Source organism: Haliotis rubra, unplaced genomic scaffold (assembly GCF_003918875.1).
Source record: "Haliotis rubra isolate DU_JTF1 unplaced genomic scaffold, ASM391887v1 Scf167, whole genome shotgun sequence".
Taxonomy (NCBI): domain Eukaryota; kingdom Metazoa; phylum Mollusca; class Gastropoda; order Lepetellida; family Haliotidae; genus Haliotis; species Haliotis rubra.
Window position 1 is genome coordinate 756074 of NW_025765636.1, and position 26141 is coordinate 782214.

The 26141-nt window shown below is 43.5% G+C and overlaps 1 protein-coding gene across 1 annotated transcript in view; it reads left to right on the forward strand.

Annotated features, from left to right (window-relative positions):
- Positions 1 to 25886, forward strand: part of LOC124272186 — a 43320-nt gene extending 17434 nt beyond the window's left edge. The window contains 14 exon segments of the mRNA XM_046707326.1: positions 996 to 1052; positions 2700 to 2801; positions 4087 to 4725; positions 4728 to 7648; positions 7651 to 8300; positions 8302 to 9192; positions 9606 to 9743; positions 10360 to 10421; positions 11769 to 11906; positions 19924 to 20108; positions 20954 to 22634; positions 22636 to 22673; positions 23508 to 23615; positions 24234 to 25886. Of these exon segments, the coding sequence (XP_046563282.1) occupies positions 996 to 1052; positions 2700 to 2801; positions 4087 to 4725; positions 4728 to 7648; positions 7651 to 8300; positions 8302 to 9192; positions 9606 to 9743; positions 10360 to 10421; positions 11769 to 11906; positions 19924 to 20108; positions 20954 to 22634; positions 22636 to 22673; positions 23508 to 23615; positions 24234 to 24737 (8114 nt within the window). The 3' untranslated portion in view covers positions 24738 to 25886.
- The last annotated feature ends 255 nt before the right edge of the window (positions 25887 to 26141 follow it).

A 26141-nucleotide genomic window follows, 5' to 3' on the forward strand; every position in this document is an offset into this window, starting at 1 on the left:
AGTATACACTAATAGATTTTTGGTGACTTTTAAACCATACAAATAGAAAAATATAGATTGGTACAGGCACTATTGTAGAGATAAACAATTTGGAAACATTTTCAATTGATCTCTTGTACAATCACATCTGAGTCCTGACAGTGGCCAGTGGCATTGTTTCAAAAGAAAGGAAACAGTATTTTCATTACCTTAAACCATGTGTTACACTTTCACAATATATTGCAATACATATTTCAATACGCCAACACATATCACGATATATCGCAATACGAAAATTTTGGCAATACCCAACCCTAATTATTTTTGATATATTTATTGAAACATTCTGACCTGTAGCATGCACTATGCTGGGCAGATTTACACAGAACACACAACACAATGTTTATGCCTCCTTAAACATGAATAATGCTGAAATTAGATGTTACAAAGGAACCATACAGGGTTTTCACATGATGCAAGGAATCCAACATTTTTGCCAGGATTTTCATCAAAGTTGTCCTCATCTTGTTTTTTGATCACTTATATATGATGCAGCATTGATTTCACACATTTTCAGTCATTACTAGTTAAAAAGGACCGTAACCATGGTAACAGAAATTGTATATGTATTAATTGAAAATTGTTTCAATAAACAGAGTGATTTAATATGAGATCAAAGAGATCCAGTGTCACATGTCAAGATATGTTGAAACTGCTCTCATTCAGAATACTTTCTTGTCCATCAGCAGCAATAAGGCTTAAATGGATTTTCTGACATTTAATTGGTTGACTAAGAAGGTCAGAATCGCTGTAATAGGGCCTGATTGAAACATACAATCAGTTTCAGCTGATATCACATCCAGGTATGTAATACTAGTAGTTTGTTTGTCATATAATGAGTATTGAAATGTGCATTTTATTGATCAATGTTAAATTTGTCATTACTCAGCATAACATTGATTGTTATTTACTAGAAGAGGACATGTTATGAACATACTCCTGGGATCTAATTGCAGGTCCCTTAGATGAAGAGTTCACCTTCGAAACGCCTGGAAAGAGAAGAAAGAGTACAGGTGAGCTTATAGTAACATATATCTCCATAGCAACAGTGGATTTGTGGCAATTAATATGAGATTAGTGCCTTGACATTTTGATATCTTGTCTTTGTTGTTTCCCCGCTGCTAGTTGCGTTGTTCAGACTTGATGATGTATTGGCCACATCACAGAAATGGTCCAAACTGGTCCAGACTTGATGATGTACTGGCCACATCACATAACTGATCCAAACTGGCCCAGACTTGATGATGTATTGGCCACATCACATAACTGGTCAAAACTGGTCCAGACTTGATGATGTACTGGATACATCACATAACTGGTCCAAACTGGTCCAGATTTGATGATGTACTGGATACATCACATAACTGGTCCACACAGGTCCATATGTCGACTTGATGATGTACTGGCTACATCACATGACTGGTCCAGATTTGATGACGTATTTGCAAAATCGCATAACTGGTCCACACAGGTCCAGACGTCGACTTGATGATGTACTGGCTACATCACATAGCTGGTCCAAACTGGTCCAGACTTGATTATGTATTGGCTACTTCACACAACTGGTCCAGACTTCATAATGTATTTGCAAAATCGCATAATTGGTCCACACAGGTCCAGACGTCTACTTGATGATGTACTGGCTACATCACATAGCTGGTCCAAACTGGTCCAAACTGGCCCAGACTTGATGTTTTGGCCACATCACATAACTGGTCCAAACTGGTCCAGACTTGATGATGTATTGGCCACATCACATAACTGGTCCAAACTGGTCCAGACTTGATGATGTACTGGCTACATCACATGACTGGTCCAAACTGGTCCAGACTTGATGATGTACTGGCTACATCACATGACTGGTCCAAACTTGTCCAGACTTGATGATGTACGTGATACATCACATGACTGGTCCAAACTTGTCCAGACTTGATGATGTACTGGATACATCACTTGACTGGTCCAAACTGGTCCAGATTTGATGATGTACTGGATACATCACATAACTGGTCCACACAGGTCCATACGTCGACTTGATGATGTACTGGCTACATCACATGACTGGTCCAAACTGGTCCAGATTTGATGACGTATTTGCAAAATCGCATAACTGGTCCACACAGGTCCAGACGTCGACTTGATAATGTACTGGCTACATCACATAGCTGGTCCAAACTGGTCCAGACTTGATGTTTTGGCCACATCACATAACTGGTCCAAACTGGTCCAGACTTGATGATGTATTGGCTACATCACATAACTGGTCCAAACTTGTTGAGGCTTGATGAACTTACCTCATCTTGAATATTGCATACATTGATTGCTGTCAGGACGATATTTATTGATCAAATTCTAGTGAGTGAGTAATGTGGGTTTAATACCATGTTGAACAGTGTCCTAGTTAAATGACATGTCAGCTGCTGCTGGAGCAAAGGAAGAAATTTTATGGTTCTTGCATTTTGCCAGTTTGATAAAACCCACTCACATGGTTAACAAACCTACTCACATAATCAGTGCGAACCGGGGATTTGAATCAATTAACGGTTGCTGGGTGTGGCCAAGGGATACTCCTCTCCACAGCGACATCACCATCGACGACAGATCCACCCATGCCCCCTGAACCTGGCAATGGTGTTATATGTGTGTAATTTTTGTCCTAGATTCATCAGACTCTCAGTCATCTACAAAGAAAGATGGATTGTCCAAATCTCCAAAATCACCACGATCACCTCGTGCTGCAGCTAAGCAGAGCCCGGAGACAGGTTAGTTCCCATGGTTACTTTGATTATTAGTGGACACTGTCCTTTAAATTTAAATTAAGTCTACTTGTACAACTTTCATTAATCTGGTTGGTACCATGCCTAGTGAAATCAGACCTGTGAAGATCCGGGTTAGAGTTGGTCTTCAGTAACCATGCTTATCGTATGTGGTGATTAACAGGATTGGGTGGTCAGGCTAGTTGACTTGGTTGAAACATGTCATCGTATCGCAAATGTGTAGATCGATGCTTAACTTGTTGATCACTGGATTGTCTGGTCCAGACTTGATTATTTACAGACCGGTGCCATATAGCTGGAATATTGCTGAGTGCGGCATTAAACAACAAACTACCCAATCCAGTGAAATCACCTAAATTAACGACCCAGATTGATGAATCATGAGCACCTTTCAATATTTATACATGGATATTTCTAACACTGTGAGGATAAAATGATTTAATGAAAAACAGGGTCCGAGCTATTTAACTACCCCTGTATGTATTGATTTGCACATTGAACATGATGAAGTGATTATTGGACTTGTTATTTGCTATCCTTGCAACCGATTCCAATTAGGTATCATGGTACAAGAGAAAAACCCATGATCAGTGAAGTTTGGTGTAACCGGCACCACACCATGTTTGTCTCATGAACTATATCCACTTACTAATTCATGGTCCTATTTCTGTATCTGTTTGATAGAAAGTAATTTGCAGTAATATTTTTAAAGTTTTTGCAGTAATGTTGATACAGTTTTGCTGTATTATTTATAAAGTTTGACAGTAATATGTATTAAGTTTTACAGTAACCTTTGTCAAGGCATACAATAATATTGATCAACTTTTTTACAGTAATATTTATCAGGTTTTACAGTACTACTGATCATATTTGCTTCTAAAATTTATATATTGTTTCACCGAATTTTTTAGATTTATCCAGCCAAATTACCACTCAGGCTAGAATTATCTTAATGCCCATTACAAAACAACATACTAAATCTGAACACATGTTATTGTGACTGAGCCTAAATTAACAAGTCTAATGAAGGACAAACTAGTCGGCAGCAATAACTTCATGAAACGTGGAGACTTACAAGCTGAAACAGTGCAAGATAAGTATTCCTGTATGTATTGTATCATGTACATCACTCAGTATGTTAGGATATTGCGAATATTGTGACACCCTTCATTGTCATATTGTTTTGTGTTCTTGTGTTCTTCCACAGAGCATAGAATGTGTTGGCAATATGTTCGTTCACATTTGATACTCACAGTGTTATTTATTGCAGGAGGAAAGGGTTCTGGTACCAAGAAGGGAAAGGGAAAAGGAAGTCAGAGGGATGAGGAAGATCTGGATCCATCCAAACCTCATTCACCTGGATCTTCAGGATCTGAGAAGCGCAACTTGTCCTTGGAGGCTCTGTTCCAGGTGACAGACTCAGAACTGCAGAACATGACGCGACAAGTCCCAGAGGCAGAGGCGGAGTCTGTTGGTGAGAGAGTTATCATTCTCACACCAGAAAACATGGGGAACATACATTACATCATATCTGAAACTCCAGAACCTGTGCAGAACATGGTTAAAATCCCTGTGTCTGAGAAAGGGATTGAGAAATATCATTTGAAATCTGATTCCCTAGAGGAACAAGGCCTTAAGCTCGTGTACACTAAGCCGGCTTTTAATCAGATTGGTTCAGAGGAAGGAAGTTCCAATTCCAGTTCTGGAGAAGTTAAGATCAGGCCTCTGAAGGAGAAACCTACAGCTGTTCTTGGGGAACAGCAGACGGCGCCGTCTGTGGGGCGTAAAAGGAAACATCCTCAGAAACCAGGAAGACATATCTGTTCCTATTGTGGTCGTGGTTGTGCCAAGCCAAGTGTCTTACAGAAACATATCCGTGCTCATACCGGTGAGCGTCCATATCCATGTGTCACTGCGGCTTCTCGTTTAAGACTAAGAGTAACTTGTATAAACACTGTAAGTCCAGAGCTCATGCTCTGAAGGTTGGATTAAACAGTGCTGGTCCTGAGGACAAACTCAAGGACAAAGAGGAAGGCGATGTGACTGTTTCTGAGGTCATAGAGGATGTGGTTGAAGAGGATTCAGAAGACTCAGAAGGGACTGAAACAGATGAAGAGGTGATCGAAGAAAAGGTGGAGGAGCCTACACTTATTATGGAGTGTCCAGAAGATAAGGACCTACAGCCATCAGGGTCTGAAGAAATACCTTGGAGGAAACAGGCCATTCTTGCTGACATCCGACAGAAAATAGACAGGAATAAACTTATGGAGTGGAGTAAAAATTTAGAGAAACAGAAGAAACAAGAAAGTGATGCAATGCTTCAAGTTCATAGTCAGTTCCCTGTCAGAATAGCGCCAAAAGATTTACCAAACCAATCTGATGGTTCCACAGGGGTGCAGATATCAAGTTCAGTGATTGGAATTAAACCACTTGTCGCTACACCAGTTTCAAGCCAGACTGATGTAAAACCAAAGTCATCATCCCTTCCATCATCGTCTGTGGTGACAGATAAAAATACCGGTGAAGTTATAAAAGTAGAGAAAACTCCAATGGATGAGAAACCCGTTGTCAGTGTACAAGAACCGATGCCTGCTCAACCAAGGCAGTCAGTCGATCCTTCCCTTGTCCTCTCAGCAGAAATGGTTAGCCTACCACACCCATGTACAGAGCCAGAGGCTGCAACTAAAGCTCTGAGAGATTTGGAGAACCTTAGTGAGAGATTCCAGAATGCTGCCCATGAAGGTATTGCTTTGTCAACAGCTGTTAACAGCTTACCTGACAAGTCAGTGCAGGTGACAATCCATCTGCCAAAGTATCCACAAGGAAAGGTGAAGTCTTTCCCCAAACTTCAAAGAGGCAGTACTCTGCCACAGTCAGTGTCACCGTCCTCCTCTGGAGGACCAGCTGTTGGAAGATCTACGTCAGTTGATTCTCGAACACTGACACCAGAGATGCTCAAGGAAAGGATCCAGCAGCTTATTCAAGCAAATGCAGCTATTGTAGACATGCCCATGGCTGATCCTCCGCGGGCAAAGTCCAAAGGTCTCACAAGGCAGTACAGTGACTTTCTGATCCATAGCTGGAAACTCAATGAACCAAATACAGCAATGACAGGCGATGCCAGTTCAAAGATCCAAATTCCAAGCATTTCATCAGTTCCATTACAGCCCATTCAAGGTGAGGAGGGTCTTGTGCGACAAGCAGCCGTTGAGGAGAAAGGATCAGGAGATGCAGCTAGGTTGATACTTGAACAAGCAGAAGAACATTCCAAGATTCGTCAGATTCAAACTCTGAGAGATGCAGTGAGGAGAAACAGTTCCTCCTCCTCTGATGGAGATGTTGTCCGAGTTCTGCCATCAACATCGCCAGGACAGGAGATAAAGATTCAGATCAACCTGGCCAAGATGCAGAGTGAGGCAGCTCTGAAGAGCCAGAAGGAGGAGAAAACAGCTGTAATAAATGCCCAAGGGGAGTCTGATCCTAAACTTGGCAAGGCAGCTCAGATCGATCCAACTCTTCTTCAAGGTTCATTAGCATTATCCAAGCTTGACACCAGTCAGGAAAGTAGTGTGATTAAGGACTTACTTCTTAAAGGAAAGACATTTATGAATGCAGTAAGTGCTGATCAGAAGTCTTCTCTGATGTTGACTCAGGCTGAAAAGCTGAATACAGATGACTATGGACCCTATCTTTGTAAGGATTGTAATGTTTCTTTCAAAAAGGACCAGACCCTTCAAATACACAAGAAACTGTACTGTCCATGTAGCAAGCTTCAAGAAAATACAAGGACGTCAAATCCTTTTGGGGCAGGGGCTTCAGACATAAAAGCAGAGGAATTTGCTGCAATTGGCAAAGAAATCATTTCAAAGTATTTCCCCAAAACAGGCCCTGTGTTAATGAGATCACAGTCAGCGCCAGCACCAGACATGATGACAGGGGTTGACTTCAAACATGTAAAAGCAATTCCTGAAGGGTGGTATCCTAGGAAAAAAGGTAGACCTAAAGGCTCTAAAAACCGACCTAAAGACTTGCAAATGCTTGCTACAACACAAGCTTCAAAACTGCTTGCACCGGCTAATCAGCTAACACCCACAACCCCACTCATTCCAACATCACCTCGAGCTCCAGGTACTCCTGTGGTCACCCCTAAGCCCCCAAGTATATCAGCTACTTCAAGTGTAGCTACAAGCCAGGCTGCTCCATTATTACTTGCAAGCCTCCAGGCAGGTCCTCTCATTGTTCCAGGAAGCACCATCCTAACCAACCAAACAACTACATCAACCATCAGTTCATTGATGATTGGACAACCAATGGTGTCAGTTCAAGCAGGTGCATCTACCATGCACGAGTCATGTTCTAGTAAGACCACATCGTCGTCGTCATCTCAGGCTCAGACTCCTCAGACCCCACAAACTCCTCAAACCCCCCAGACTCCCGGGACACCTCAGACACCACAAACACCAACATCCACTGATCCTCAAGCTTTGTGGAAGCTGAAACTGAAGGGCAAGTTGCTGATGAAAAGATCTATGAGTGTTGAGAGAATGTTGTCTCAAGAGAAAGAAGTCACTACCCCAACTACCACTGTTCCTTTAAAAATAAAAATCAAACAGGGATCTGTGTGCATAGAGCCTGAACATTCTGTTAGCAAGATTGCTAAACTGACCGATAATGAACATACAGGACTCTTCACATGGCAACCTCCAGTGGTCAGCCCAAATGCTCCAAAATCTCTGGCAGGTCAAACTCTGCCCAAATTCTTTAACATGCCTAATTTGAAATTGTTAACAGACGACACTAACAGTGCGTCACATGATGTACTGAGAGTGGAACGATAGGAATGATGTCTGCATCATCTGGTAATGTGATTGTACCTGTAGCTATGCCTCAGCCTTTCTTTGTTAATGCTGAGATCCCCAGTGCAGTGTATGCCCAGTCCTTGGCTAGTGTCAATCTCCTTACTGGCGGTCTAGTTCAGCATGGCAGCATCAACATCCCAGGATTCCACATGACATTACCAGCAGCTCAGCCGCGAAATTTGTCATGTACCCCAACCATTGTTTATCCCAGAACACCAATAGCTTCAACACCAACCATCATCATCTCCTCAGATGAAGTGAAGAGTGACGGTACACCTCCCCATGAAAAAGGTGTCAACACATCCACAACTCAGCAGCTGAAGGCCAAACTGGAAAAACAGATCTCCATCTCAAAATCTGGATCTCCATCACCAGTGAAAACCCCCATCACTGATGTGAAACCTTTCTTGACAAGCCGTCAGCTTTCAGTGCTGACAGTTCCAGAAAGCCTAAAAGTTGGGGGTGGAACTTCACCAACAACACCAACCAAACCCACAACACCAACACCAAGAGAACTCCATTCACCATCAGCCAAAGCAGTTCCTCTGTACCTGTATGGCCACTCCTACCCTTCACTCCGAGGCTCCACTCATGTGACTTTCTGTTGTGTTCAGAAGCTCCAGCCTATATGTCCCTGTTAGCAAGAATAGGAAAATTTCTATGTATTCCAACTGGAGGGTGGCCAAACATAATCCAAATCCACCAAATCTCTCCTCCAAGATGTTACTGTCTCTCTACAAGTCCCGGTACACCAGCAACCCAGTTTACAGTGAGAGCAACTTGGCTCCACCCAATGGGGGCATCCTCACTCACAGCTCATACTGGACATACAAGAAGAAGAAACAGGACGCCTCCAATCTGCAGGTGAAAGAAAGCCCTGAACCCAAAGGCACCAAGGCTGACAACTTAACCGAAATTATCACAAACACGGAGGAGCTGAAGGAACCGGTGTATCGACTTCAGAATGAGAAGCTGATTGTTAAGAAGGATCACAAGGGTCTGAGAAGGATTCAGGTCTGTAAGGGAGGCTTTAAGACAAATGAGGAGTATGTTTATGTCCGGGGTCGAGGGCGAGGCAAGTATGTTTGTGAAATTTGTGGAATCCGATGCAAGAAACCAAGCATGTTGAAGAAGCATATTCGCACACACACAGACTTTAGACCATATCATTGTCGGCATTGTCGATTTTCATTCAAGACAAAAGGAAATCTGACAAAGCATATGAAATCTAAGGCACATCAGAAGAAATGCCTGGAGATAGGAGTTGTTCCGGTGCCTATCACGGTGGACGAGTCTCAGATAGACTCGGAAGCCCTGGCAGCACAATCTGCTGTAGCTAAAGAGGCCAGGATACGAGATGCTGCCGATATCAAGACCTATCCTCCTGGTCAGGAGGATGAAGATGATGATGACGAGGACGATGATGAGGAAGAGGACATGGAAGATGATGATGATGATGATGATGATGTTGATGACTTACAGAATCAGATGGTGGTAGAGGAAGAAATGGAAATCAGGTTGGTAATCACCTTTCTGATATTTCAAACCTTTCGAAGGATATTTGACTTTTACCTAAAATGATATTTGTAGACGCCAAGGCCAATCACACAATATTTCATGTACATGGCTGCTTTCTCAGTTGTCAGTTAGAACACCTAGCAATTTGTTAAAATACTTTGGTACTATTTTTTTTACATAGAAAACATCTTATCTGCACGAATGGTGTCTTGATCTGTGTTTCTTCATAATGTTTATCACTAATATCCAAAGAAGATACTTTAAGGGATTCCAGGATAGAATAAGTCCATAGCATGAATGGATGTGTTATCATGAAGACATTTTTCTGCTTATATTCACCTCCACGATATTATCTCCAAAATTTAGAGCTTGGAATAAGGCAGGTATATAATGTATATATGTCAATTTCTAGCACACTTGAAGATGGTTCTGAACAGATCCGAGAAGGAGACAAGGAGTCGTCTCCCCCTGTTTTTGTGGCAGTTCAGGTATCTGACAGTGATCAACCAGCCCTCATACAGATAACTCCTGGAGCCATCACTAGCAGCAGGTAGGTGTACAGACAGGAGGCCTTCAACTGATTCCATTTCAATGATGTCACAATTCAGTGCATCACACATTTATCCTGACTTTTCATTCAAAAAATTATTTGCTTGTACTTAGTTTTCTCAGTGTGAATTGATATGTGAGGTAAGCATATTTGATGCTACAATACCCAAGTCTTCCTTGGTTCTGTACCCAGCTGGGTTCCGGCGTTAATATTGATCCTTGGGCCCCTGTTCCACAGAATGGTCATAGCTCTGTGACTGTGGCAGGGGCTGTAAGTCTATGATAAGTACGGGTATTACCTTTTTGGTACCATCCCTTTGTGGGACAGGGTGCTGCTACCTGTGTTGACTGGAAGAGGCGACTCAAAGGATCAGGTGATCAAGCTTGGTCACTTGGTTAATAGTGTGTCCTCGTACCCCAAAGATGTGGAGCTTTGCCCTAGTGATGCGACTCAGTTATTTAGGGTCAAACAACAGTCACTCATTAACAAATATCTGGTGATATTGCTGGAATATTGCTGAAAGTGGGGTAAAACTAAACTCACTCACTCACTCGCTCACAAGCACATATATTATATCTGAGCATGTGTAGTGATGCTGCCTCTCCCTGTGTTCCAGCCTGCCAACGGTGATGAGTCTCGCTAACAACGTCACAGTCCAGGCCACCACCTCCTCACAGTGTAAGTCACAGTTACTCATTCAAGGTTGCACAATTTTTGGTTAAAGTTATGTTTTTAACTGATGGGAAAATAGAGTGACAAATCATAAAATGTATGAGTGGCATAATATCTAAGTCCATCCATCCATCCATCCATCCATCCATCCATCCATCCATCCATCCATCCATCCATCCATCCATCCATTGCATATAATAAGTATTTGCCAAAACATGGAACAGGTTTGAGTAAGATCCAGGGCCCCGTTCCTCAAAGCGATCGTACTGCTATGACTGTCGTAACTCTATGTTAAAGTATGGGAGTTACGATCAACTTAACGCTACGATTGCTTTGAGGAACGGGGCCCTGGTTGGATTCCAGTATTGATCCCAGCAATTGTTTGCTGTACGTTGCAATTTAATGGCCTAAGAGGGCAGGCACCATGTCTCATCACACCCTGATGTTACCTTACTATGAAGTACTGTATTATCTGGTCCAGGCTTGAATATTTACCAGATGCTTGTACATAGCTGGAATATTGCTGGGTGTTGCATCTAACAAACAAGCAAGCCGACACACTGTGTTAGGTGATCAGTGTTGTACGAAACACAGTTCACTTGCTATAGCTTGGGGGTTTCACTCAGGGTTTTAACTGACCTTCAAAACTTCAGGTCAAGTTGACCAGCACATACACATTTCAAGGGTCCTTACAGGAAGTAGGAAGGTCCTGTGAAGTAATGATATGGTGCAGGGCACTGAACCATGGCATCTGATGATGTTAGATACAGGAACTTTATATTCCCTGTCCAGAATCTGGTACAATGAATGTTATTGTGTAGCCCTTGGGAAGCAATAACTATTTGTCCATGCATCCAATCAATGTATTTCTGCATAGTGGATGCTCATCCCAGCACTGCGTACAAACCTGTGACTGTAGTTTGGTGAATTATCCTGCTGTTAAAAATAATGGTTGTAAATTGTTGTTAAGTATTATCAACAATTATGCAACTTAGACATTGATCAAATCTGAGGTGAAATATCTGTATTTTGTGAATGATTTCTAGAATATTTCTCAACATGAATAGCTAACAGCTATATTTCTTAAGTGGCTCACACTCACTCACTCACTCACTCACTCACTCACTCACTCACTCACTCACTCACTCACTCACTCAAAACTTGCCACTGAGATGCTGACAAAAAATCTAAAACAGAAAATGCTTTTGACTTGATGTTATGAATCATATTTGAAGTAGTTTTCCAAATTGTAAAGCTATTTGTTAAATCCCATCTGATGAAATGTGATCAAAGAACCGTTATGAAACATGGCAAAGATTGTCAATGCAGCCCTATTCTGTATCTTGCTGACAGTGAAGGAGCTGAGTACATCGCAGAAGATTGATGCAGAGATTGCACGGAGTCTGCTGGATCTGTCGAAGAAGGCTGAAGCAGACGGCAGTGGGGGAGATGGGCAGACGTCTGGCATCCTCACACCAGACTCACAGAAAGGTAATCCTCCATCACCAATGCCAGTCAGTTTGATGAATGAATTACTGACAGATGCTTTCAGATGATTAAGGGTTATGATTGATATTGTATTGAGTTGTTTGAACATGATGAATCTTTAAGTTTCGACCTGTAGTGTCACAGAACTGGAAACTGTTCATTGTTTCACTAGTGTCATGTGTCTCTTGTTTATATTGCAAAAGTGTTCATTCGCAAGGCCTTGGTATTCTTTTTCAGAAGAAGTCTTCCTTGGGGTACATATAATCATTTTAATGTCCATTAAAATTCCCACAACAGTTGTAACTATATTTTTATCCCACCGGCATGTAATGCAGTGGGATATAGTCGTCGTCCGTCCGTCCGTCGGTCCATCCGTAATCATTTTGTTTCCGGAGCATAACTCAAAGACCGTTCGATATTTTTCAACAAAATTGGTAGATATGTCAAACATAACGTAAGGTGGTGCCTTTTGCTATTTACAGATTATTGTCATTTTTATTTTTCTCGGTTTCCACGGAAACGTTTTGGACTTAGTCTTAAAGAAGGGTGGGCTTCGTTTCCGGAGCATAACTCAAAAACCGTTCAACATTTTTCAACAAGACTTGGTAGATATATCAAACAGAGCCTAAAGTTGTGCCTTTTGCTATTTGCAGATTTTTGGCATTTTTATTTTTCCCGGTTTCCATGCAAACGATTCGGACTTAGTCCCAAAAGTGACGGGTGCACTTCATTTCCGGAGCATAACTCAAGAACCATTCAATATTTTTCTACAAAACTTGGTAGATATATCAAGCAGATCCTAAAGTTGTGCCTTTTGCTATTTACAGATTTTTGGCATTTTTATTTTTCCCGGTTTCCATGGAAACGATTCGGACTTAGTCCCAAAAGTGAGGGGTGGGCTTCGTTTCCGGAGCATAACTCAAGAACTGTTCAATATTTTTCAAGAAAACTTGGTAGATATATCAAACAGAACCTTAAGTGGTGCCTTTTGCTATTTACAGATTTGTGGCATTTTTATTTTTCTTGGTTTCCATGGAAACATTTTGTACTTAGTCTCAAAAAGTAAGGATTGCTTTCGTTTCCGGAGCACAACTCAAAAACTGTATAATATTTTCCAACAAAACTTGGTAGATATATCAAACAGATCCTAAAGTTGTGCCTTTTGCTATTTGCAGATTTTTGGCATTTTTATTTTTCCCTGGTTTCCATGGAAACGATTCGGACTTAGTCCAAAAAGTGAGGGGTGGGCTTCGTTTCCGGAGCATAACTCAAGAACCATTCAATATTTTTCTACAAAACTTGGTAGATATATCAAGCAGATCCTAAAGTTGTGCCTTTTGCTATTTACAGATTTTTGGCATTTTTATTTTTCCCAGTTTCCATGGAAACGATTCGGACTTAGTCCCAAAAGTGAGGGGTGGGCTTCGTTTCCGGAGCATAACTCAAGAACTGTTCAATATTTTTCAAGAAAACTTGGTAGATATATCAAACAGAACCTTAAGTGGTGCCTTTTGCTATTTGCAGATTTTTGACATTTTTATTTTTCTTGGTTTCCATGGAAACATTTTGTACTTAGTCTCAAAAAGTAAGGATTGCTTTCGTTTCCGGAGCACAACTCAAAAACCGTATAATATTTTCCAACAAAACTTGGTAGATATATCAAACAGATCCTAAAGTTGTGCCTTTTGCTATTTGCAGATTTTGGGCATTTTTATTTTTCCCGGTTTCCATGCAAACGATTCGGACTTAGTCCCAAAAGTGAGGGGTGCGCTTCATTTCCGGAGCATAACTCAAGAACCATTCAATATTTTTCTACAAAACTTGGTAGATATATCAAGCAGATCCTAAAGTTGTGCCTTTTGCTATTTACAGATTTTTGGCATTTTTATTTTTCCCTGTTTCCATGGAAACGATTCGGACTTAGTCCCAAAAGTGAGGGGTGGGCTTCGTTTCCGGAGCATAACTCAAGAACTGTTCAATATTTTTCAAGAAAACTTGGTAGATATATCAAACAGAACCTTAAGTGGTGCCTTTTGCTATTTACAGATTTGTGGCATTTTTATTTTTCTTGGTTTCCATGGAAACATTTTGTACTTAGTCTCAAAAAGTAAGGATTGCTTTCGTTTCCGGAGCACAACTCAAAAACCGTATAATATTTTTCAACAAAACATGGTAGATATATCAAGCAGATCCTAAAGTTGTGCCTTTTGCTATTTACAGATTTTGGGCATTTTTATTTTTCCCGGTTTCCATGGAAACGATTCGGACTTAGTCCCAAAAGTGAGGGGTGGGCTTTGTTTCCGGAGCATAACTCAAGAATTGTTCAATATTTTTCAAGAAAACTTGGTAGATATATCAAACAGAACCTTAAGTGGTGCCTTTTGCTATTTACAGATTTGTGGCATTTTTATTTTTCTTGGTTTCCATGGAAACATTTTGTACTTAGTCTCAAAAAGTAAGGATTGCTTTCGTTTCCGGAGCACAACTCAAAAACCGTATAATATTTTTCAAGAAAACTTGGTAGATGTATCAAACAGATCCTAAAGTTGTGCCTTTTGCTATTTGCAGATTTTTGGCATTTTTATTTTTCCCTGGTTTCCATGGAAACGATTCGGACTTAGTCCCAAAAGTGAGGGGTGGGCTTCGTTTCCGGAGCACAACTCGAAAACTTCACAATATCTTTCAGCAAAACTTGGCAGATATGTGAGTCAGATCTTGAGGTGGTGCCTTTTGCTATTTGCAGATTTTTGTCATTTATTTTTTTCATGATTTCCATGGAAATGATTTGCACTTAGTCTAAAATCAAGCTGGACTTTAAGTAACTGTCAGACGATTTGTTCTTTCAAAGATGTGGGGGCCGGGGGGATATGTCATCTTCTGATCGGGGCCCCCTGCAGCCAAGAGCAGGTAACTCTAGCCGTCAACCCTGCAGCTCACTTTTCATGTCGTTCATCTTGAAAGACGTGTGTGTGCTTCATTGAAGTTTGTGCTTCTTCCCTTCGAAAATATGATTGAGAAAGAGTCAAATACTGTGGTGCTTCCACAGTGGTTAATGTTGGCGGTAAGCAGGCCAAGTCGGTGGATAAAACCCCCTCTTCCCCTTCCCCTTCTACTTCTGCACAGTCCACTCCTGTACCGTTAACTTTGTCAGATGTGTCCTCTCTCTTCAGTGCGTTCACTGATCACGGATGCGATGTCCGGTCTCCGGCAGGAGATCGGTGTCCATTCGGGGTTGAGTGGCGGGCTGGGGTCGTCTGCCGGAGCCACCCCTACCTTGGGCCTAGGCTCCGGGACGGGTACTGCCTCCGGGGGAGCACCTAACCCGAGCCTCGGCTCCAGTAACGGCCTCCCTGCTAGATCAGCTGTGTCTGGCCCGATTTCGGCTCAAGTGCAGTACAGCTCTACGGCGCTGATCCATCAGGTCTAGCACCGATGGCTCCCGGCACCCATGCTGTTGGTTCTCGAGACCGGCACCATCGGTACCTTCCGGCGCTCCGGGCTCTTCCCTCGGGTCTCGACACCCAGGTTCGGCCTCGATCCTAGGGTCGGTCGAGCCAGGCTACTCGGCGCTTCTCGATCCTCTGTCGTTGTCCGTGGCCCCTTCTTCTGTTCCTTCTGAGCCGACTCTCGATACAGAGAGCTCTCCTGGAGGATGAGGATGGGGGTCAGGATCAGCTGGGGGAAGCTAGCTTCTCGCTTAGCTCGTCCCTGAGGCAGGTGCACGAGCGCATCGTTGCAGTATTGCCTCAGGTGGTTGTCTCCTCGGACGGTTCCGGGTGAAGCCTTCGCTCCGTGTCGGGCTGCCGATACCCAGCTACGCATATTACCTTAGCTTATAAGCAAGGTAATCAACCCTCTCCTGTCAGGTAGCCGGTCACGGTTTGATCTCCCCGAGCTCAACCGTCGCTACTTGATGGGAGAGGAAGAGTTGTTTGATCCCCCGGTGGTTGACGAGTGCATCTATGCCTCGATCGCCTTGGGGGATCATCCGGCCACAGCCAAGCATCGGCTCGTCAGGGCCGGCGCTAGCCACCTTTCTCCTCCAGTAACCAGGTGTTAAAGTCGGTTTACCACTCCTTCGAGGAGCAATACCACAACGCCGTGCAGCAGCTTACCCTCGGCCCTGCAGAGGCAGCTGGTGGACTGGGGGGCGTGGACGATGCCGTGTCGTCGTCCAGGCTTGCAAGGCAATTATGGAGGTTCACTCTCATCTGGCCCGCGACGCCATCCGGTCGTGCGCAAGCCAGATGATGAGCGCGGTTATGGGCCTTCGTAGGTTATGGCTGTCGGTCGCCAGGTATTCACTGGCTACACAGCAGGCACTGCTCTCTCTGCCCTTCAGGATGGGTTCCACCCTATTCCCGGGGTCTTTGACAGTGGTCAGGGAGGCCGCGGAGGCGGTTAGTCAATTTAAGGACTCGAAGCCCTTACTTGAACAAACCCTCACCTCTCGCGACCGGCCTTCCGTCCTTGCCGCTCGCATATCCTTCCTCTTCGGGGAAGGAGGCGCCTAAGTAGACTGCTCCACTTCAGGCACGCAAGGGCAAGGGCAAGGGCAAGGGTAAAGGTAAGGCAAGGCTGCTTCCGCTCAGCAGCCTTTTCAGAGGAAGGGGAAGTCGGCCCCAGTATCCCAGTAAGCAATCCTCCGGAGCCCTTGGTGGTCTCGGCGCAAGCAGTCACTACACTGCCGACAGTCGGGATTCACAGCCTATTACCCGACGTCCCTGTCGGCGGCCGACTGACTCTCTTCCTTCGGGAATGGGAGAAAGTCACCTCAAATCCCTGGGTCCTGTCCACACTCAGGGATGACCACATGTCACAGTGGAAGCGAGGCCCTCCTCCTTTCTCCGGGATTCGTTACTCTCCGGTGCCGAACTCTCAGGAGAAGGCAGGTATACTCCGTGCCCAGGTCCAGTCGTTGCTGGACAAGGCAGCCATCGAAATGGTTCCGGTGAGCCAGGAAAATCTGGGGTTTTACCCCACTTATTTCCTGGTAACCAAAAAGGACGGAGGGTTCAGACCCATTCTCAATCTCAGGGGTCTGAACGACTTGATAGAGGTGCCGTCTTTCAAGATGGGGACACTGCGTTCAGTGAACCCATCTGTAGAGGCATGGGATTGGCTCACGTCAATTGACCTCAAAGACGCCATACCTCCATGTATCGATGCACCCCGAGTTTTGGAAATACCTCCGGTTTTTCTTTCAACGGGAAGTGCTATCAGTTTCGTGTGCTCCCCTTCGGCATCTCCACGGTGCCAAAGGTGTTCACCAAACTCATGCTAGTGCCAGCTCAGGTCGCCAGGGCACAGGGCAACTATTGTTACCCGTACCTGGACGACTAGCTACTCAGGGCACTCGCTACCCACTTGAGTCGGGATACTCTCACCAAGTTTGGTTTGATTATCAACCTCAAGACATCAGAACTGGTTCCCACCCAGGATCTGGTTTTCTTGGGGGCAAGATTCGAGACAAAACAGGGCATAGTCTCTCTGTCTCGGGACCGCATTCCCAAAGTCCAGGGGATTGTGTTACAATTCCTCCAGTCCCCCCAGAGCCTCAGCTCGAACTTGGCTTCAGTTGCTAGGCAACATGGCGGCGACAGTGGACATAGTTTGGCATGCACGCATGAGGATGCAACCTGTTCAGCAAGCACTAGCGGAGCTGTGGTCTCACACAGAGACTTACAAGAAGATTCCGGTAACTCCGGAGTGGCTCATTCCTCACTTACGGTGGTGGACAGACAACAGGAATCTATCCAAGGGTTTACCGTTGGAGACCCTGTGCCGATGCTCACAATTCAGACAGACACCTCCCTCACAGGGTGTGGGGGTGTCCTGGGCAACCTCACAGCTTCGGGCCTTTGGTCCGAGAATGAGGCAACCCTGCACATCAATCTGCTGGAATTGAGAGCAGTCCGGTTGGTGTTCGAACGCTTCCTGGATCAGGTTCGAACCATGCGGTTCGTCTAGAAATGGACAACCAAACGGCGATGTCCTATATCCTGAAGCAGGGCGGTACGGTGTCTCCGTCACTCCTTCAGGAGGCGTGGCAGTTTCTACTGTGGTGCGATCAGTTCAGCATACGGGTTATGCCTGCTTATCTCCCAGGGGTAGACAATGTTTGTGCAGATGCGCTCTCACTTTGTGTTCTTGTTCCTCACGAGTGGTTACTCGACCAGGAGATATTCGGGATTATTTCCCAGTTGTTCGGTCGTTCAAGGTGGATCTGTTTGCCTCTGGGGTGATGAACCAGACTCCGGTGTTCTGCTCACGGATCCCGGATCCGAGAGCAATCGCCTCCGATGCCTTCAGCTCGATTGGACAGACAGGGTTCTGTGGGCCTTCCCACCGATACCGCTCATTTCCAGGGTACTCTCGCGGCTAGCCACCCAACCAGCCCGACTACTAGTGCTTCTTGCACCTCTGTGGTTGTCTCAGCGCTGGTTTCCGGTAATATTCAGGTCGCTCGTTCAGCCTCCTGTACTATTACCAATGCGACCAGACCTACTATCCCAGAACGGCGCACGCCACACCTGAATCCCAGGATTCAATGGGTGGCTTGGCCACTGTCCGGAATTGCATCCAAGCAAGCGGAATTCCTGCACCAGTTTGCAGGCACAATTCTGGCTTCGCAGAGGGATTCCACTAACGTACAGTATGAGGATAGGTGGGCCTGTTATGTGCGCTGGTGTGGAAACAAAGGGGATTCTCATCCATTTTCTTCGACTGTAGTCGAGGTGTTGGAGTGTTTACAGTCTCGGTTAGAGTCCGGCTCAGCTGCATCTACTATCCGAGGCTACTCAACGGCTATTTCAGCCTTCCACATTCCCATCGAGGGTGCCCTGTTAGGGTAACATCCTCTGGTGCAGCGCTTCCTAGCAAGTGAGGACAGACTGCATCCGGTCGTTCGTCGGTCCAGTCCCACATGGAACTTGTCTCTCGTTTTAGATTGGATGTCCACACACACGCACGCACGCGTGCATGCACGCGCGCACGCACGCGACGCACGCACGCATGCGCGCACGCACACACACACACACATGCACACACACTGCCTTGATTGACATCAGCGGTCAGGTGACTAGGTAAGTGTTATTTTCTCTATTTCCGTACGGTTATAGATTATTACTATCAATGGATCACTTTGTCAGACTGAATAACACTGCTGGCTCCTTTGTCTCTGGGAGTCTGTTTAATGCTTATATGTACCCCAAAGAGGACGTCTTCTGAAAAAGAATTATACAAACCTGTAGAGGTTATGAATTCTTTGAAGAAAGTCCTCCTTGGGGTACAGCCACTGGCCTCCCCTCATTCTGTCTGATATGTTCAGCATGAAAAGTGAGGTGCGAGGTGGACAGCTAGAGTAACCTGCTCTTGACGGGGTGGGGGTGTCGGTCTCACAAGACAAAAACAAGGTTTTTGTTTTGTAAATATTTTATTACAAAATATAGTTACAACTGTCGTGGGAATTTTAATGGACATTAAATTGCTTATATGTACCCCAAGGCGGACTTTCTTCAAAGAATTCATAACCTCTACAGGTTTGTATAAATTTCCGTATCCTTCGAGAAAACTAGAACCTCTTCACCTGCGCAGTGCTCAAACGTTTCTTCTAGACAGAACTCAGTCATGTAATGGCGGATCAATAGCGTCTCCATCGCCCTCGTTGACAACAGACAAGCTAGCCATTAAATGTCTTGTGTATCACATCAACACAAGTCCCCGGCAGAGGAGGGATATTTGTGGCCCGACATTTGCTTGTATTAGTCAAGTTGGATCTAAGTCGATGTAACATGGGGTTCTGATTGGATAGAAAGAAGGGAGATAATTCGTGTTGCGATTTTTGGCCGATAGGGGATATTACGAGAACCGGAAAATATTGCTGTATTAGAACAGAGGTTCGTAGGAAGATATGACAAGTAACCTCTGTGGGAAGAGAATGGGTGCTTAGAAGAATGTTTATGTTTCTGACTATATCAAAACATTTCTGAGACAGTTTTCATACATTTTCTTTATGCAGGTGTTACAAGATTAAACTCACTTATTGGAGCCTTGATGTCAAGGACAAAGCCTCTGTCTGGTCTCAAACCAGGGGGAGAGAACTCTCCACTGACTATAGAGGTTGCTCAAGGAGGAGAAGCTGTCTTATCAGTCACCAAATCCAGCATGGTTTCTCTTACTCCAACAACACCGAAAGGATTCGAGGTAGGCTGAATGAAAGACTTTGCGTCACACAAAACAAATTATGACACAGGGTCTCACAGTGTCAGACTAGTTGCAAGTTTTCATTATGTGTCATTATACCAAGATACTGCTGATATTCCCAGTCACTTGGTTAGACATTGGTGTAATATGATTAGATAATTGCTAACTGCCGCTTAAAACAAATGACACCCACTTGTCATCATGTCATTGTAGCAAATACACAATGAACATGTTATGACATTATGTCACCTGTCACTGTCTATTACAAGCCTGTGGATGATGTTTTAGAATGTAAACATTCAGGCACATTTGTGGACACAGGTTGTACTGGAATGGTATTTTTCATGTATTTATAGGAAATCTGAAGAGATTTCATTTTTGTGTAAATTTTAATTTGTTTCATGTTAGCAAAAGTTTTTGGTTTTTGTTTGAAAGTGTTTTAACTTTTTCAGTTCAGTGTGGTTCTGCCTGTTCGCAATAAGTCTCACTTGGTCAGACATGTTTCATTATGTGAAATATCTGGGAAAACGTGACAATATAGCCATTTTACTTGAAAAGTATGTTTTAATACAATCACTGAGAATGAGAGCTCATCCTGATCTCTTTAAAAAAGGATATACACAACTTTCTTCTGATCAGGGATATTTAACATCATGTAGACAAATAGATTTAACATCTATTCTCCCATAACAAATCTGTTCATGATAAATCCTTCATGATTATCAAACTAAGTACTTTTTACATAAAGTGTTTTTCTTTATATTTATGCACTCATATATTAACAATTCCATATGGAAAAAGAATTCCCTTTAGGATAATAAATATTGTCACTGTCATTGTTCCAGGCAAGCCTCCAAGCTGCAAGAGGCCTACCTTTTACTATGACATCGTTTGAGAAGGTCATGCCTTTGAAAATGGATTTTTCCAAGACCTCACCGAAAGACTCTCCCAGGACTCCAAGTGTGGACATGAGCATCAAGGCCCTACCAGCCATGCAGATGAATATACCAGTCATGACCAAGCCATCGCTACTGGCCTTTCTTCCTGCATATGCAGCTGTGACTAAAGACATGGCCACAAGGACCAGCACTGGACCAATCGTGGGTCAGTTCATTCGACAAGAACCAATTGTCCTGCCCAACTACAGCCACTCCTGGGGTTACAAGCTGCCCAAGACAACGGAATCTTTTCAGTTCAGTCATCCCTTCCCTGGTGTTATGATTGGGGAAGGTCCGGTTCCATCGATTTCAACTGATCCTGAAGATCAGAAGAATAAGACTGTTGTCAATGCTGGGAATGGAAATGCTTCCTTTGCAGATGCATTGAAGATTCCAGTGGTAATTCCTGTGACAGACACTTCAACGGTTCCAATAGTTGTTAGTGAGAGTTCTGATGAGTCAACGAATCAGGACCTTGAGCCAAATGATTCGGACAAGGTTCCAAAAGTAACAGTATCAGAAGATGATGCAGTGGGAGCATCAGCTTCAGAAGGTGTTGAAAAGTCTGGGGTGACTCTAGTTCCGGTTCAGGAGCTCCTCAGCCCGGTGCTTCATTCCCCATCGGTCATCAAGGAAGGAGCAATCATCCTCTGCCCTCCTGAGGCAGGGGGAGCCACTACTCCCCAGCAACAGATTGTGTACTTCATTGGGGACTCACCGGTTCAGGTGCTGGGGATGGAGAAAGAAGGACCTCATGCTTGTGATGTTTGCAGCAAATCCTTCCCCCAACAGCATCAACTCACCTTACATCGGAACATTCATTTCATGGACAAGCCATTCCGGTGTTCTGTTTGTTCCATGTACTTCAAGAACCAGGGAATGTTGGAGAGGCATGAGAAATCAGAAAGTCACATCGCAAAACATGAACTAAGATCTCAACAAGAAGCCGCAATTAAGGATGACCCTCGCCCATACAAATGCTCATTTTGCAATGTGGCTTTCCGAATCCGTGGACATTTGTCAAAACATCTCCGGTCTAAACTACATGTGACCACCTTAGAGAAGATGGAAATGTTACCAGCAGGAACGTTTGATAGACTGGACAAGAGTGGTGAGATTGCTCGAGTAGATACATCAGACCCTCAGAGTGTTTTGAAAATCCTTCAAGGGAAGGGTGTAGGAGATGGGTCAGATTATCTGCATTCACCCAGACCGTCCACATCCAAGGATACAGAGGATGAAGACGAGGATGGAGAAGCTGAAGGGGAGCTGATGATAGATGAGTCTCTTGTGGAAGAAGGGAACCGAGAACGAAGGGACAGCATGGCTAGCCCCATCAAGGACCACTTTCATCTCAATAAGGTGGCAGACTATGAGAAACACGACCAAGCCTCCAATGAGCGAGTGACAGTTGAAATTAAGCAGGAACCTCTGGACATCTTTGAGATTGGACAAGGTAATTCAGATGCTCAGCGTTACGGGACTGAAACGGAATCAGAGAAATTTGCAAATGTTGAGACAGTGAATGTGGTGGCAAAAGATGGCCGAACATCCCCAGGTGTTTCGGGAGGCAGCTCACAAGTGTGGTATCTGCAGGCAGAACTTCAGATCACTGGACCAACTGAGGGTAAGTTGTGAATACCCTGTAGCTTTAAGCACTTCCAAGCTCACTGACATTTCTTTAATGTTTCCCTTTTCAGGCTTATGCTGGATAGGTAGCAGATATTCTCAATTAACTCACCAGTATATTTGTATTAGAGGACCAGACTGTCATGTCAATGATTTTAAAGTTGCCAGTACCACAATGTTGTTTGACTTTAACTGTATTGCAGTGTACAGGATCTCACATAGACATAGTTTAGTTATTACCCTGATTGTATTGTTTGACAAGTACCCATATTTTCACGATATGTGACTGATCTGTACACTTCCAACCCTATCCTTATCATTTCAGGAATTGTTTTTTTTAAGATGACATCAGATAGTCTGTAATTTGGTACTAATGACCAGATAATGCTTTATGATTAGATGTCTTCCATTTAGCGTAAAACCACTCACTCGCTCAAATTGGTTGCCGCATGTCATCATATCCAAAAGGGGCGGTGGGGTAGCCTAGTGGTTAAAGCGCTTTAGAAAACCCGGGTTCGAATCCCTACATGGGTACAATGTGTGAAGCCCATTTCTGGTGTCCCCCGCCGTGATGTTGCTGGAATATTGCTAAAAGCGGTGTAAAACCCAACTCAGTCAGTCATATCCAAAATGCATAGATCGATGCTCTTGCTTTTGATCACTGGATTGTCTCGTCCAGACTCGATTATTTACAGACTGCCGCCATATAGCTGGAATTTGGCTGGGTGTGGCATTAAACAACAAAGTCACTCACTCAGTCACTCATTTTGTTTTGCATGGAAATATACCTGTACTATGTTGTCAGAGACTGATGTTATTGTTTGTGTTACAGTCACACTTGATCACACATGCCGAGCTCCGCCCCTACGTGTGCGAGTACTGTGACGCTGGCTTCACCAATGCCATGGCCTTGCAGAAACACCTCCAGACTCACAGAATGGTCAGTGGTCTCATATTGGCATCAGGGTCCCATATTAGTTCAGTTCTTATATGTGAGGCACAGAAAATATATCGTGTACTTCATGGTTGTTGTAGGAGCCAAATGTGTTGGGATTCTAGGTTAGAATAGTTCCCCAGCAACCCAGGTAACAGGGACCAATGGATTGGGTGTTCAGGCTCAGTCACTTGGTTGATGGTGTTTTGTCTTGCCACAACAGCGTGTTCACATTAGCAATCAGTGAATTATCTGGTCCAGAATGTTATTTTCATGGTTATATATAAGCCACCTTCATATAGTTGGAATATTGCTGGGTGCAGCATTAAACAACAGACAAACGTCATAATCATCATGATAAGATGGGGGGGGTAAGTGTCTCTCATTGCCCTTTTGTCTGCATTAAGACGGGGGGGGGGACTATGGTCTATGGATTTTGATTCTCCATTACGAGTTGGACGAATCTGTGGTGTGCAGACTTTGATTCTGCGTTTAGCTGACTTGTTCCCTCAATTCCCTCACTCATATTAAAATGAAAGGAAACTTTGTTTTTTTCATGTGATGCAAACACTTTTATTTGTGGACGTTTTTGTGTTGCAGTTTGAATCGTTCACCCTGTCCCAGTCACGCCCATATATATGTGGGCTCTGTGGGGATACTTTCACAAAGTCAGAGGAATTGAAGACCCATCATGCAACACATTCAAGGACAACATTGCTGCGACCATCTCTGCGAGACAGTTTCATCCAGTCCCAGAAGGATACCACTTCCTCTAATGGATCTCAGATAGATGCGAACAGTGAAAACAGTGATGCCAATGCTTGTGCAGAAGACACAGAGAATCATTCAAAGGGAGATAACTCTGACTCATCTTCTTCACCCAAGGGAAGTAACTCATTCCAGGCAGGTGTTTCTAAAGGCGAGCACTCTGCAGAAGTTGATATGACAGAACAGTCTATTCCTTATAAAATGGAGTTTGAGGTTAAAGGAAATAGTGACTGTGCATCCGACGTGGTTATAGACGAAATAAAGGTTCAGAGGAAACAGATCCAGAGACAGTTTTCAGTGGACGAAAGTGACAAATCTATTTCCTCGACCAGGAAACAAAGGAACAAACTGACTTCTTAAAAGATGATTCTGTTTCTCAAAGTATCTTGTCAGAAAAAAGAGAAAACAGATGATAGCAGGTGTATGATTTGCAGCAAATATTTATCATATCAAAAACTGAGATCTAACGAGATACGTGGTATTCACAGAGGAGCAGTAGGTAAACAGTTACTGGCAGAGTAACCTCTGTTAGTTAGAGACACAGAGATGTTAAGGAAAGGCATGCATGGTTTCTGAAATGATCGTGTAATGGAAACAAAGGGTAATGTAACTGATTGCAAAATTATGTTGTGTCATTAAATGTGTGAGTATTTTCATGTTTGTATCAACAGGATAGATTGATAAAGTGTTTCCAGTGCTTTAGCCAGGCAGTCCATTTGGCATTCCAAAGAATTTGTGGAAGTTTGCGCTTAACGTATACACAAGTTTTTGTACATTGGTACTCATCTTCATTTCAAGTGATGATAAGATGATGATGATGATGATGATGATGATGATCATCATCATTGAAAATCTTGACTGAAAAGAAGTTACGAACCAGTCTTTCAAACTGTTGAAACACAGTTGTATTTTTAAAATGTTTAATTCATTTTGTGACTTCTAACCACAAAAATGTCATCAGCTATATTTATTCCTATGAGGGTGCATATACTAAATGTAACATTGTTTCAAAAACAAAATTAGCAATAAATGCTAACATGAGATATATATTGGTTTGCATGACAAGGCAACCATAAAATGTACAGTCATCCTGTGTTTATTTCTGTAGGCTTATTCAAAAATTAATATGCCAAAACACACTGATCCTGGCTGAAGCACTGCATTTCAGCTGTCAAAGTGGAAGCATTGGAAATGAAGCATCTTTAGATAAGAACAAGCGTCTTTAAATTTGTAAACACCCTGAAAACAATTTAACAATAATTTCATTGTTTATGAGTCATAACTGTCATTTATCACCAATACTTTAGTGTCTTGTAGACACTACGTTCCACCATCTTGATGTTGGAGTGTAGCATATTCAAACGCATGAAGCATTAACAAAGAACTGTCACCATTCATTTTTAAAAGGTTAGAATTAGAACTGGTCTTCAGCAACCCATGCCTGTCGTAAGAGGCGACTAAAGGGATTTGGTGGTCAGGCTTGCTGGCTTGGTTGACGCTTGTCATCGTTCCCACTTGCATAGATCGATGCTCATGCTGTTGAACATTGGATTGTCTGATCTCGATTATTTTTAGACCGCCGCCATATAGCTGGGATATTGCTGAGTGCACCATAAACAACAAACCAACCAACCAAAAATCATTATTGAATGGATTCTTGATAGCTCCTGTATTGACATTACAACTCACAATCAACAAGCTATGTTGTTTGCTTAGGGCAGGCCAGACCTACTTTTGGTTTTGCAAAGGCAAATATCTACAAAT